Source organism: Triturus cristatus, chromosome 6 (genome assembly GCF_964204655.1).
Source record: "Triturus cristatus chromosome 6, aTriCri1.1, whole genome shotgun sequence".
Lineage (NCBI taxonomy): Eukaryota > Metazoa > Chordata > Amphibia > Caudata > Salamandridae > Triturus > Triturus cristatus.
Window position 1 is genome coordinate 918,919,918 of NC_140589.1, and position 13,185 is coordinate 918,933,102.

Consider the following 13,185-nt stretch of genomic DNA (forward strand, 5'->3'; position numbering starts at 1 on the left):
CATTTGGTTGATTAAAAAAAAGATATCTATAGATCTATACATACTTTGTATGACTATGATGCAAACAGTTCCACCACCTGCACATTTTCTCCAAGAACCACCATTGAAGTGGGGGTTATGGTTAAGATCTTTCAATGCATATTTAGGAGCCATTGATGGTCAGAATTTCGGCCTGATAGAAAAATAAATTTGTTGTATTACTATTTAGAGGTGGAAGGGCAAAATGTTTTTGACCATTTGCCGGAATTGAAAGCGGAGGAAGATGATGAACTAGACTAATTTCAATATGCAGTAAAACAGTTGGGAAATTGACTTTGATGTAAAGTCAATTTGGTGGTTCGTAGGCACCAATTGTTTTTACCAGAGTACAGGCACCTTCTGAATCTATTGGCGCGTATGTTACCGCCTTAAAAATGTTGGCCTCTTATTGCAATTTTGACAATTTTACTTCACAGTTAATTAGAGATTAACTTGTGGCTAGGTGTAATTCAAAAAAGATACAAGAGGTTATTAGCATGCAAAAACCCCACATTGGATGAGGCAGTCAAAATAGCTAAAAGTATTGAGTTGTCTCCTTAGGATTCAAAACGACTTGACACCAATATTCAGCAAGTTGCCAGTGTAAGTCGGAGTATCAGCAAACGCTGTATCAATAAAGGTCAGCAATGCACAGATGGGGACTATGACTGCCTTGTCAAAACTCAGTGATTCAGTTGGGGTTCACATTACCATGTGTCTTCTTTTAAATATTGTCAGGCAGCATCACAAGAGTGTTGAAGATGGAATAAACAAGGACATTTTGGTAAGGTTTGTAGGGTTGGAAGACGTTTTACCAGTAACAAAGGCAATCTGAAAGGTGTACAGATTTATGCTGTACAGAATAAGGAATCTGATGTTGGCCTTCGTGACACAGAGAATAAATTGGAATGGTTGTTTATGGATGTAAATGTGGTGTAAACGAAAGGAGAAGATCACACGAACTGCTATAATCCATTAGTTGAGTTTACCATAAATGGAACACCTATTTCCTTTTTAGTCACATCAGGAGCTAGAATAAGCATCATAGATGTCTCCAAGTTTAATGAAAAATGGCCTAACCAGGTATTGTTAACTCTTGATGTTGTCACAACAGCTTTTGAGGGCATCAGGATCTAAAGGAAAGGGTACTTTTGGGCATCCATTGCATTTTGCAATAAAACCATCAAGAGAAATTATTATGTAACAAAGAAAGTACCAATGTTTTGGGATGGTTGCACCAAGCGGACTATGGTATTTTTAGAAGACCAGGTAAAGAACCGCCCGTCATACTTGAGGGATGCTATGACATTGGGAGGGTGATTTTAAAATAAATTGTTCATTGGATCTCTGAATATCCCAAAGTATTTACAGATGCAGTGGGTCAAATTAAGAATTTTAAACACATTATCAAGGTTAAAGATAAGTGTGCACCCATTAAGCATAAGTTGCATAATATTCCTCTCAGTGTGAGAGATGATTTGACCAAGATTTTAACAAAAATGCAGCTAGATGGTATTATTGAACCAGCTGATGCCACCTTATGGTTAGATGCAATAGTTTTAGACAAGAAGAGCTCAGGTGAGCTGCGACTTTGTATTGATTTAAGAAGTGTAAATAATGGCATCTGGGTAGAGAATTTTTCGTTGCCACGAATTGAGGATTTGATTAGTGGTTGGATAGGACAAATGGTTTACTAAGCTGGATTTGAAAGTGGCGTACAATCAGGTGGGTATTGAAGGCTGAATCACGTCATCTTACAGCCTTTATCACACCTCTGGAGTTTTTTTATATAACGCAAACCAAACTTGACCTGAAGGTATCAGAGCGCTTTACATGAGCACCAGTTGCGTTACAAACGGACACATTCATTTTTTGTTAGGCACAGGGAGATTAAGTGATTTGACCAGAATCACAGGATGTTGAGCGTCCCTGCCAAGACTCGAACCCGGTTCCTCAGCGTCGAGGTTGGCCACTCTCGCCATAAGACTACATCCTCTCACCTGATGGTACTTTTCAGTTTTGCAGAATGCCATTTGGTGAGGCATCTGCTGCTTCTGTTTTTCAGAAGATTATGACAAGGTTGTTGTGAGGGATCAAGATTTTTAAGGCATTCCAAGATAACAGTTTGGTTTTTGCCAAGACTCTCGAGGAACATGACAGCACTCTCAGAAGTGTGTTAAATGCTTTACTTGAAAATGGTGTTTCTCTAAGGAAAAGCAAATGTGTTTTTGGGGTCAAGGAGATCGGATATGACCAAGATATTCTGTCTTCTGAAGGGGTGAATCCTAAACCAGGAATGGTGGAGGAGATTGGAAAGGCTCCGCATCCCAAGGACAATGATCAACTTAGAACTTTCCTAGGGATGTGTGAGTTCCATTCTAAATTTGTAAGGAATTATTTAGATCTAACCAAGTGTTTCATTTCAGACACTTGTTGAAGAAAAATACAATCACTTGGTCAATGGTTTGCCAGAGAAATCTTTATATGATCAAAGAAAAAATGATTTCAGCACCAGCGCTTCAACAATATGTGGCTGGTCGCAGGACTTTTGTTACTGTGGACACAAGTGCATACGGAATCGGAGCCATACTTTCACAGAGTCATGGAACAACAGAATTTTCCATAGGGTTTGCATTAAGAAGATTATCTGAGGTGGAAACCAAGTACTCTGTGATCAAGAAAGAGATGTTGGCTTGCACCTGTGGAGTTGAAAAATGTAAGCCATATTTGTGGGGAAGATCCTTTTGTTTACAATTGGACCATCGCCCCTTGGTGGACATTCTGAATGGGCACAAAGCTAAGAAATCTACTGCTAGACTTGCTAGATTAACAGGCAAATTACTTGAATTTAATTTTGATGTTTTGTATATTCGTGGAAGCCAGAATTGTAAAGCCAATTGTTTATCAAGGATACCTGTTGTTGACCAAGTGGAATCTAAGGATGAGGAGGTAGAAGAATGCATAATAGCTTTGATTGAGGATCGCGTTGTGTGTGGCAGTGTGCAAAAATGGTGTGACACAGTTAATAAGGAAGTGGATTTCGTGGATGTCATTAAATATGTTTTGGAAGGTTGGCCAAGGGAAAACAAACCTACTTTACAACCGTACTGGAAAGTGGCAGATGAACTATCTATTTAGAGTGGTGTTCTGGTTAGAGGAGAAACATTAACAGCTCAGGCAGGTCATTTGGGCATGATCGCTACCAAAAAGACACATTAGAGCAAGGTACTGGTGGCCATCCATTGACAGACAAGTTGATGAAGTAGTCAGGCAGTGTGCTCAGTGTTGTATTAGTGACAAGCACTTGGTGACCTCGGTTCCTGAGCCTAAGGTTGTAGTGAGTCAGGATAGTGTGTGGAAGAAATAATTAATTTCCTGGGTCCTTTAGATGTTCTTTCCGTACAGATGAGATATGTTTGTATTAATGGACCAGAAATCCAGATGGGTCGAGGTTAATGGTGGGACTGAGCCAAATACTGCCAGTATACTCAAGTTTTTCAAGGAGGTATTTTATAGGGAAGGAATGCCAGCAGAGGCATTATCCGATAACTGGGTCCAACTTACACCTACGTTTATGCAGGAGTTATTTTGCAAAAATGGCATTAGATATGTTCGCAAACCACTGTATTGCCCTCAATTTAATGGAAAAGTTGAAAGATTTAACAAAGTATTGGTGGAGTATGTGCAGAGTGCACTTGGATCTGGAGTGGATTGTGCTGATGCCATTAGGGATATTATTTGGCTTTTTGCACTACTCTGCATTCAGTTATGGGTCAGGTGCCATTTGAGTTGATGAGAGGAAGGTGTGTCAGCTCATGTCTGTCCAGATTGGATCTTGGTTTGACAAATTTAGGGAACATATAACTCTGCATTCAGTTATGGGTCAGGTGCCATTTGAGTTGATGAGAGGAAGGTGTGTCAGCTCATGTCTGTCCAGATTGGATCTTGGTTTGACAAATTTAGGGAACATATACATGTAAAAAGGGTTTGTTGAAATTCTGTACAGATAGCTAATGGACAATGGTGGAACGTGACTCGTGTGGAGAGAGTGGATAAGAACATTGTGGAGGTAGATGATGAGAAATTAATTTGTGAAGAGTCTAGTGGATTCAAAAGTGTTTCCAAGAGGAGCAATAATCTGGTTGTGTTACCTAGGAGGAATTCTCGTGTCAAGAAAATACCTAGAAGATTTGTCGACTAAGTTGTGTAGTTTGTCATTGTGTAAGTGATGTTTTTGATGTTCTATGTGTGATCTATATGTGTGGTTTTCTTTGGTCTTATTTGTTAAGTTATTTTTTGATTGTGAAGGGGAAGATGTGTAGTATGGTCTGGTGCAGTGTGAAGGGGACGGTGTATGATATGTGGGGGTTCTAGAGTGTTAGAGGAGTGTGGAGCAAGGACGAGAGAGGCGAGATGATTGGGATATGTGGTCGGCTCCTGGGTTCTAAATCTTTGCAACTTGTGGATACTATATTGACACATGCTGCACACCATCAATAATGAATATGCTACTTACCAGTATGCATCTGTTCTTGGCATGTAGGGCTGCTGACATTCATATCTGTGCATAGATCGCCGCCTAGTGTTGGGTCCGGATGTTTGCACGTTGTTGTCCTGGAAGAGTCTTCGAAGTATCCTTGGATAGGTGACTCCTCCCCTGGACTACAGTGCGCATGGGCATCCCCTCCATCCTCAGATTGTTTTTCGCCATTGTGGCAGTGATGGAGTAGATACAGAAAGTGATGACCATGCTTTACAGTAATTCTGAGAGCTGCAGCTGCGACAGGCGCCGGGGAGGAGGGAGGGCGATATGAATGTCAGCAGCCCTACATGCCAAGAACAGATGCATACTGTTAAGTAGCATATTCAGTTCGAGGCATGTGAGCTGCTGAATTCATATCTGTGCATAGAATGTATAGCAGTGCCCTCTATTAGCGGCGGCTACCCGTGCCAGCTGCAGCGGTCTGAAAAAGAGTTTTTAGAACAGCCTGTCCTACAGCTGCCTGCTGTTTTGACTGCACATCTACACAATAGTGTTTAGTAAAAGTGTGTGTAGTGGACCATGTGGCTGCTCTGCATATATCATGCAGGGGAATATTTCCTAGAAAAGCCATGGAAGCCCCTAACTTACGTGTTGAGTGGGCTCGTGGTGGAATAGTTAATGTGCGTTTTGCCTTTTGATAACAGATTTGAATACACTTAACTATCCATCTGGCTATCCCTGCTTTGGAGATGGCGTTACCTTTGTGGTGCGGGGCAAAGGCAACGAACAGTTGTTTTGTCTTCCTGAAGGGTTTAGTCCTGTCGATGTAGTACATGAGGGCCCTCCGTACATCTAGTGTATGGAGTGCCCTTTCTGCGACAGTTTGCGGGTTTTGGAAGAAAACGGGCAGTTCGATAGTCTGATTCATGTGGAACTGTGATATTACTTTGGGCATGAATTTTGGGTTGGTACGTAGTACGACCCTGTTGGCATGAACCTGTATAAATGGCTCTTGAACGGTTAGTGCCTGGAGTTCACTAACTCTTCTTAAGGAAGTGATCGCTACCAGGAAAGCTACTTTCCAGGTGAGGAATTGAATCTCGCATGAGTGTAGAGGTTCAAAGGGTGGACCCATTAGGCGTGTGAGGACCAGGTTGAGGTTCCACATTGGAGCCGGTGGGTGACTAGGTGGAATGACTCGTTTGAGTCCTTCCAAGAATGCTTTGATGGCAGGCACTCTGAATAGAGAGAGGTGCTGCCTGGTTTGCAGATAGGCTGATATTGCGGTCAAATGGACACGTATAGAGGTGTACGCCACATTGCATCGGTATAGGTGTAATAGGTAGCAAATGATGTTTTGGATGGATGCGTCCAGCGGGTTAATGTCATTATTACTGCAATAAATGACGAACCTTTTCCATTTGGCTGCATAGCAAGCTCTTGTAGTGGGTCTTCTGGCCTCCTTGATGATGTCCATACAGTCAGGTGGCAGGTTGAGATAGCCAAACTCTAGGACTTCAGGAGCCAGATTGCCAGGTTCAGCTGTTGCGAATCTGGGTGCTGAATCTCTCCATGGTTCTGCGTCAAATGAGCGGGTTTGATCCGCAGCCTTTGATGCGGCACCACGGAAAGTTCGAGGAAGGTGGTGTACCATGGCTGGCGTGCCCACGTAGGAGCAACTAGGACGAGTGTCAGGGAGTGTTGTCTGAGTTTGCGAGCCACCAGCGGTATCAACGGCGCTGGGGGAAAAGCGTACGCAAATCTGCCGGACCAGTTCATCCATATCGCATTGCCCTGCGACTGCGGATGTGGGAACCTAGCGGCAAAGCTTTGGCATTTTGCGTTTTCGCTTGTGGCGAACAGGTCTATCTCCGGATGACCCCACTGCTGGAAGTACGGCTGGAGTACTGATGGGTGTAACTCCCACTCGTGCATCTGGTGGCTGTGTCTGCTGAGCAGATCCGCCATCTGGTTGTCCTTGCCGGGGAGGTGTTCCGCCATGAGGAACATGTTCCTTTGAATGGCCCACTTCCACATGCTCTGAGCCAGATGAGACAACTGTGGAGAGTGTGTTCCTCCCTGTTTCTGTATGTAGTACATTGCGGTCATGTTGTCCGTCCGGATCAACACGACCTTGTTGCACAGATGTACTTTGAATGCCTTCATGGCCAGGAAGATTGCCATCAGTTCCAGAAGGTTGATGTGCATCTTCTTCTGTTGTGTCGTCCATAGTCCCTGCACTGTGTAGTGGAGTACATGAGCTCCCCATCCCTGGAGAGACGCGTCCGCTGTCAGTACTATTTGTGGAACAGGCTCTTGGAACGGTCGGCCCTTGCAAAGGTTTTGTGGAGTCCACCAATGCAGAGAGTTGTATGCCCGACCGCTCACCAACACTAGGTCTTTTAGCTGTCCTTGAGCCTGATTCCACTGACGTGCTAGGCACTCCTGAAGCGGGCGCATATGTAATCTCGCGTGTGGGACTATGAAGATGCAGGAGGCCATCATGCCTATCAACTGCATGAACACTCGCGCTTGAAGTGAGTGTTTGGGTTTGAACTTGGAGATCAGCAGTTGCATGCTGTTGATCCTCACTAAATTTGGCTGAGCTGTGGCCGCCAGAGTGTCTATAGTCGCACCTAGGTACTGTTGTACGTGTGCGGGCTGGAGATGGGACTTTGGGTAATTTAGTGAGAATCCCAGACTGTGAAGAAGGTGAATGGTGCGGGACATGTGGCTGGCACATTGCTGGGCTGACTTCGCTTGAACGAGCCAGTCGTCCAGGTAGGGGTAGACGTGTATGTGCTGCCTCCGTAGATGTGCTGCCACCGTAGCTAGGCACTTCGTGAAAACCCTGGGCGCTGTTGTCACGCCGAAGGGAAGGACTTTGAACTGGTAATGCTGACCCTGAACAGTAAACCTGAGGTATTTTTTGTGTGAGGGGTGAATGGGGATGTGGAAATACGCATCCTTGAGGTCCAGCGTGGCTAGGAAGTCTCCCTGCTTGAGAAGCGGAAGGACTTGCTGGAGAGTGAGCATGTGAAAGTGCTCTGAAAGAATGTACCGGTTCAGGGGTCTTAGGTCTAATATAGGTCTGAGTGACCCGTCCTTTTTTGGTATTAAGAAGTAGAGGGAGTACACTCCCGTACCCTGCTCGTGGACGGGTACGACCTCTATAGCGCCTTTTAGAAGCATACTTTGCACCTCCTGCTGTAAGAGCGTTAAGTGCTCTGAGGACATAGGACGGTTTCTTGGCGGTATTAGGGGTGGAGTGGAGGTTAACTCCAGACAGTAACCGTATTTGACAATATCTTTGACCCACCTGTCCGTGGTGATGGAGTTCCACGTGGACAGGAACCTTTGTAGCCTTCCCCCGACAGGTGTTATGTGGTCGGGAGGAAGGGAGAGGGCGTCACTGCTTGTTTTTGGGGGAGGACCTGGTGTTGCCGTAGCCGCGTCCTCTGCCCTTTGTACTGGAGCCACGATATCCACCTCGGGTGTTTTTATCGTAGGTGGTCTGTGTATTGCCTTTGTTATACGTTTGTTGTGACCCCTGTCCTCTACCTGCTCCCTTGTTTCCGGGGCGACGAAAGGAGCCGCTCCGAAAGGACTGAGTTTGGAGGGCGCCCATGGACTTTGCAGTGTCCGTGTCCTTTTTGATCTTTTCAAGGGTGGTGTCAACCTCCGGCCCGAATAAATAGTCGGGGTTGACAGGCTGGTTGAGTATATTATTTTGTACCTCAGGCTTGAATCCAGAGATTCGTAACCAGGCATGTCGTCGCAGCATGACGCTTGTGTTTATGGCCCTGGCAGCTGTGTCAGCGGCATCTAGTGCACACTTGATGGAAGCATTCGTGAGTAGCTGTCCTTCTCTGATGAGAATTTCTGCGCCTTCTTTGAACTGGTCAGGGAGATGTTGGAATAGTTGCTCCAGTGTGTCATAGTGTGCTCTATCATAGCGAGCAAGGAGCGCTTGAGTGTTGGCTATGCGCCATATGTTGGCAGCTTGGGCGGCAACTCGCTTGCCAGAGGTCTCTAACACCTTGGACTCTTTGTCCGGGGGAGGAGCGTCACCTGTCATTTGCGAGTGTGCCCTCTTGCGAGCATTCGCTACGACAATGGAGTCTAGTGGTAATTGGCCTCTGATGTAAGTAGGGTCCCCAGGTGCTGATCGGTATTTCTTATCAATCCTGGGGTTTATCACTCGTGCCCTGGTGGGTTCCTTGAAAATGTCCTTGGCTGGTTTGAGGACTCCTTTCAACATGGGCAGAGTCTTTACATGCCTTTCTGAGGATGCGAAAGTGTCCATAAGAAAGTCCTCTTCGATGGTGTCAGAGTGAAGCTGCACCCCATGGTTATTCGCAGCCCGTTCAATAAGAGCGTTGAAGGCTGCAGTATCCTCTGTGGGAGATGTTTTTGCCCCATAGAGTTGTGGGTCCTGTGCATCGAGAGGTGCACCTGGGTCTACAGGGTCGCCCCAAGTGTGATCAGGGTCCTGCTGGTCATCAGGGTCTATGTGTCCACGGTAGGGGATTTGGTCCTCCATGTAGTCCTCCAACGCATCCGTGTCGGAGTGTGTGGGAGAGAATAATTGTGGATCCTGGTAGGATGAGTGGAAAGATTCATAAAGGACAGGTTCTGATTCCACAGGCAGCTTCCTTTTTAGTGGGATCCTGAAAGGGTCCAACGGTGGTTCCGAAGTTATTCTCCGCTCGTGGAGAAGCATTCTGCCAGTGTTGGCGTCGATGACATGTGCCGGAGACGTCTCGGCAGGTGTAATCGTGGACTGGGTGCCTCGTGTCCTGAGTTGGAATATTTTCGGGATTGTGGACGGAGGCAAGCCAAAGGTAATGTTGGCTGGCACCGAAGAGGCTGCCGGAGCGTCGATCGGTCCGGAACCCGACGGGTCCTGGAGGGCAGTCTTTGTTTTGCTACTTTGTGCCGCAACGGGTCGCGTTTGGAGCGCCTTTGAGGCTTTTGCACCGACCAGGTTCGTAGAGGCGGCCGTGGACTTTTTCGGCGCCGGTGGTTCATCGAGTCGAGGTGTGGAAATGACCGTCGATGTTTTCGATGCGTGAGGCTTTGGTGTTGTCGAGGGAGCGATGCGAGACGTAGCAGGCAGTGCGGTCCTCGGTGTCGGTGGCGTCGGGAGTTGAGCAGGTTTGTTGGCGCCGAAGGCCTTTTTCCGTACGTCGACTCCGACGTCGCCCGCTTCAAGTTCGGCACCGAAGTCTCTCTTGGTGCGCTCGGTGCCGACGCGTTTCACTGGCGTCGAAGGCGTGGAAAGCCTCGATCCGACAAGCGCCACTTTCGGTTTCGTTTGAACCGGTGCAGCTTTCGGTTTCGGTTTTGTAGAAGTGAAACCAGCCGGTTTAGGCAGTAATGGCTGCCGCTTAATGTCCGAGGCCGGGCCCGAGGGCGGGGCCGAAGAACTGCGGGATGGGTCTCGGGTAAGGCCCGAAGGCGATCCCTCGACCGGAGCCATAGACTGTGGCACTGGGCTTTCTTCGGTCTGAACAGGTAGGCCTTGTTCATCATTGGAGCTACTCTCTTCGGCCCCTAAGGCCTCCTCGTCGTCTCCTACCTCGGTGTCGTCTTCACCTCTGTGGAAGAGTGATTCGTCGACTTCGTCCGATCCGGAGTCGTGTTCGGAAACGGGACTGGAGGGTAGGACTTCCAATTCTTCGACATCTTCGGCCTCGTTGAAGATGTCCGCTGGTGCCGGTGCCGCGTGCTGCGCTTCGAGTCTCGCCGCTCGTCGATTCCGTAGAGTCTTTTTGGAACGGAACCGGGCACAGGCCATGCATGTCGATTCGTCGTGGTCCGGCGAAAGGCATTTGTTGCACACCGGATGGACGTCGATGTGGGGGTACTTCGCATTGCACACCGGACACCTCTTGAATGGCGTCCTCGATTCCATCGTCGAAGTAGTCGATGGACAGGTAAATGCGAAAAAAGTCGGTCCTGAAAGTTAGTAAACTAACAAGGTGGTATCGAAAACCGATCGATAAACAGTACCGATGCGAACTAAAGGCCTTTTGGCCTCGACAAAATTTTTTCCTAACTTGAGCTAAGATAGCACATCCGAACCCAATGGCGGAAAAAAACAATCTGAGGATGGAGGGGATGCCCATGCGCACTGTAGTCCAGGGGAGGAGTCACCTATCCAAGGATACTTCGAAGACTCTTCCAGGACAACAACGTGCAAACATCCGGACCCAACACTAGGCGGCGATCTATGCACAGATATGAATTCAGCAGCCCACATGCCTCGAACAGATATTAATACTACAAAGCGGAGCGGATCTGGTATACAAACTTGTGTTGGTCCCCTAGACCCACCCATAGTTTCAGGGAACTGCTTTATCCTTGTGGTAGCAGACTATGTCACCAGGCATCCCGCGACAAACCCAATTAAGACAGTCACTGCCCCTGCAGTGGCTAGAGCCCTCTTTGGAATCTTAATCGGGGTTGGGTTCCCTAAGGTCATATCAGATAGGGGTACACATTTCATGTTCCACTAACTGAAGACAATGTGGGATGAATGTGGTGTGACTTACAAGCTCAGGACCCCATTTCATCCCCAAGGAAATGGAATAGTTGAGAGGTTCAACAAAACCATAAAAGGCATGACCAAGTGTTTGCCTGAAAAACTCAGGAGGAGATGGGACATTTTCCTCACATGCCTACCTTTTACCTGCAGGGACGTCCCTCAAGAAGGAGTTGGCTTCAGTCTCTCTGAACTACGCTTTGGACACCCTGTGAGCATCTTCAGCAACCTTCATCCCTTGCATCAAATCCACTCCATAGGAACCCACTGCAACGCAAATAAAGTGCCTGAAACTGTTTGAGGGCTGCTTCTTCTGTAGCGGTAACTTTTTCTAAGGGTCTTGCGGGTCCCCCTGAATACCTACCTACTGCAGTTGGTCACCCCAGGTACTTCTACTTAACCACATTGACACTTTTCCAAGTTCTTCTTAAAAAGAAAGTTTTCGAAGTGTTAATTTCACTGAATTTGCCAAGGCTTGTTCGCAGTTGAGTGAAATTCTTTTTGTTGTGCTGTCTAAATCCTTATTAAAATGCAGTCTATTTCTATAAATTGGTGTCAGATTACTTGAGTGTCGTGTTGATTTCTTCTTCAACTGTTTTAGTGCGGTTTACTTGCTTTACATTAGTTCCTCTTTGTAAGCCTTGCTGCTCAGTGCCACAGCTACACAGGGTTAGGCTGCGGGTTTGACTGATGAAACCTACTGGACCTGAAGGGTTTGGGAAGTGTATTACACAGTGAGGTTACACAACCACACCATATAATACACCCCATTTCCTCACAGTATACAAAACCACTACAGGAATGTATTTACAAGTATAGAATACAAACATGTTTGCAATATTTTCAACATTTCTCAAATGTAACTAACTTACGTGAATGAAAGGGACTCGACGGATCAGAATCAAATACACTACACAGATCAGTAGTACTGGATGTAGCAGAAGCAGGTGGTGGTGTAAGTGGAGTTCGTGGAGAGTTTGGAGCAGAAGCTGTGCTTTCCATCTCACTCTCTGGGATGCGACTGTAACTAATTTTCCTCAGCTCCTGCTGTAGTGGTGTGGGGTGTTGTTTCACGGTGCCTGGTCTTGGATTTGAAGGGCGAACACCAGGAGATTTTAAATTATAGGTATACCGTTTTGGCTGCAAAGACAGAAAACGCTATGAGACAGATTTAGTCCGGCAGGAAAAATTATTTTTTCTGTTTGAACTGCAATGTCAATGGATCCACATGGCTTCTTTCAGCAGGTACAAGTTTCCTGTATAAATTAGTGTTAAAAACAATGCAGCACAACAATTACCTACATTTTCCCCATCATAAACATTCTTGCCATATCGTACTAATGAACAAACTTTGTTTTAGTCATATCTTGCAGAATAAGATTATTTAAGTAACACTGCTAAACTGCTATCTTCTATGTTACACCTGGTATTCTTCATGGACTCCCATTCTTCGTTCAATAGCAGGTTACAAATATTACACATCACACTCTTTCACCACTACAAGATATGCAAAACATTCATATATTGTCATTGCATCATATATGGTAATCTATCTGCACACTTTGAAATTTTCTTTGGGTACTTCATATGAATAAGTTACTTACTATCAGTAGCAATCTTTGTGCTGGATGTCCTACATGCAAATTCCTCACCTTATAAATCTTCTGGAAAAAGGAATATGCTACTTACCAGTATGCATCTGTTCTTGGCATGTAGAGCTGCAGAGTTGTACACTTAGCATAGGTCGCCATCTGGTGTTGGGCCCGGATGTTTGCAGTTTGTTTTTCTTCTTGGACCGTCTTTGGAAGTCACGAGTTTGGTGACTCCTCCTTCGGTCCGTACTGCGCATGGGCTTCGGCTCCATCCTCAGATTGTTTTTCGCCAACAGGGAAATGATGGAGCGTAGTAATAACAGTGAGAAACCCATGTGTGTTGTATCTAAATAAGATGGACTGGAACGGATACAGGTAGCCGGGGAGGCGGGTGGGCGTGTACAACTCTGCAGCTCTACATGCCAAGAACAGATGCATACTGGTAAGTAGCATATTCCGTTCGAGGCATATGAGCTGCAGATTGTACACTTAGCATAGATTATATAGCAGTACCCAACCTTAGCGGCGACCACCGGTATCCGTTG

General features: G+C 46.2%; 1 protein-coding gene across 1 annotated transcript in view; it reads right to left on the minus strand.

Moving 5' to 3' along the window:
• SOS1 (SOS Ras/Rac guanine nucleotide exchange factor 1) overlaps positions 1-13,185 on the minus strand; it is a 556,506-nt gene that overhangs the window by 47,087 nt on the left and 496,234 nt on the right. The window contains exon 20 of the mRNA XM_085611592.1: positions 11,921-12,188. Coding sequence (XP_085467718.1) covers positions 11,921-12,188 — 268 coding nt within the window. The remainder of the gene's footprint in view (positions 1-11,920; positions 12,189-13,185) is intronic.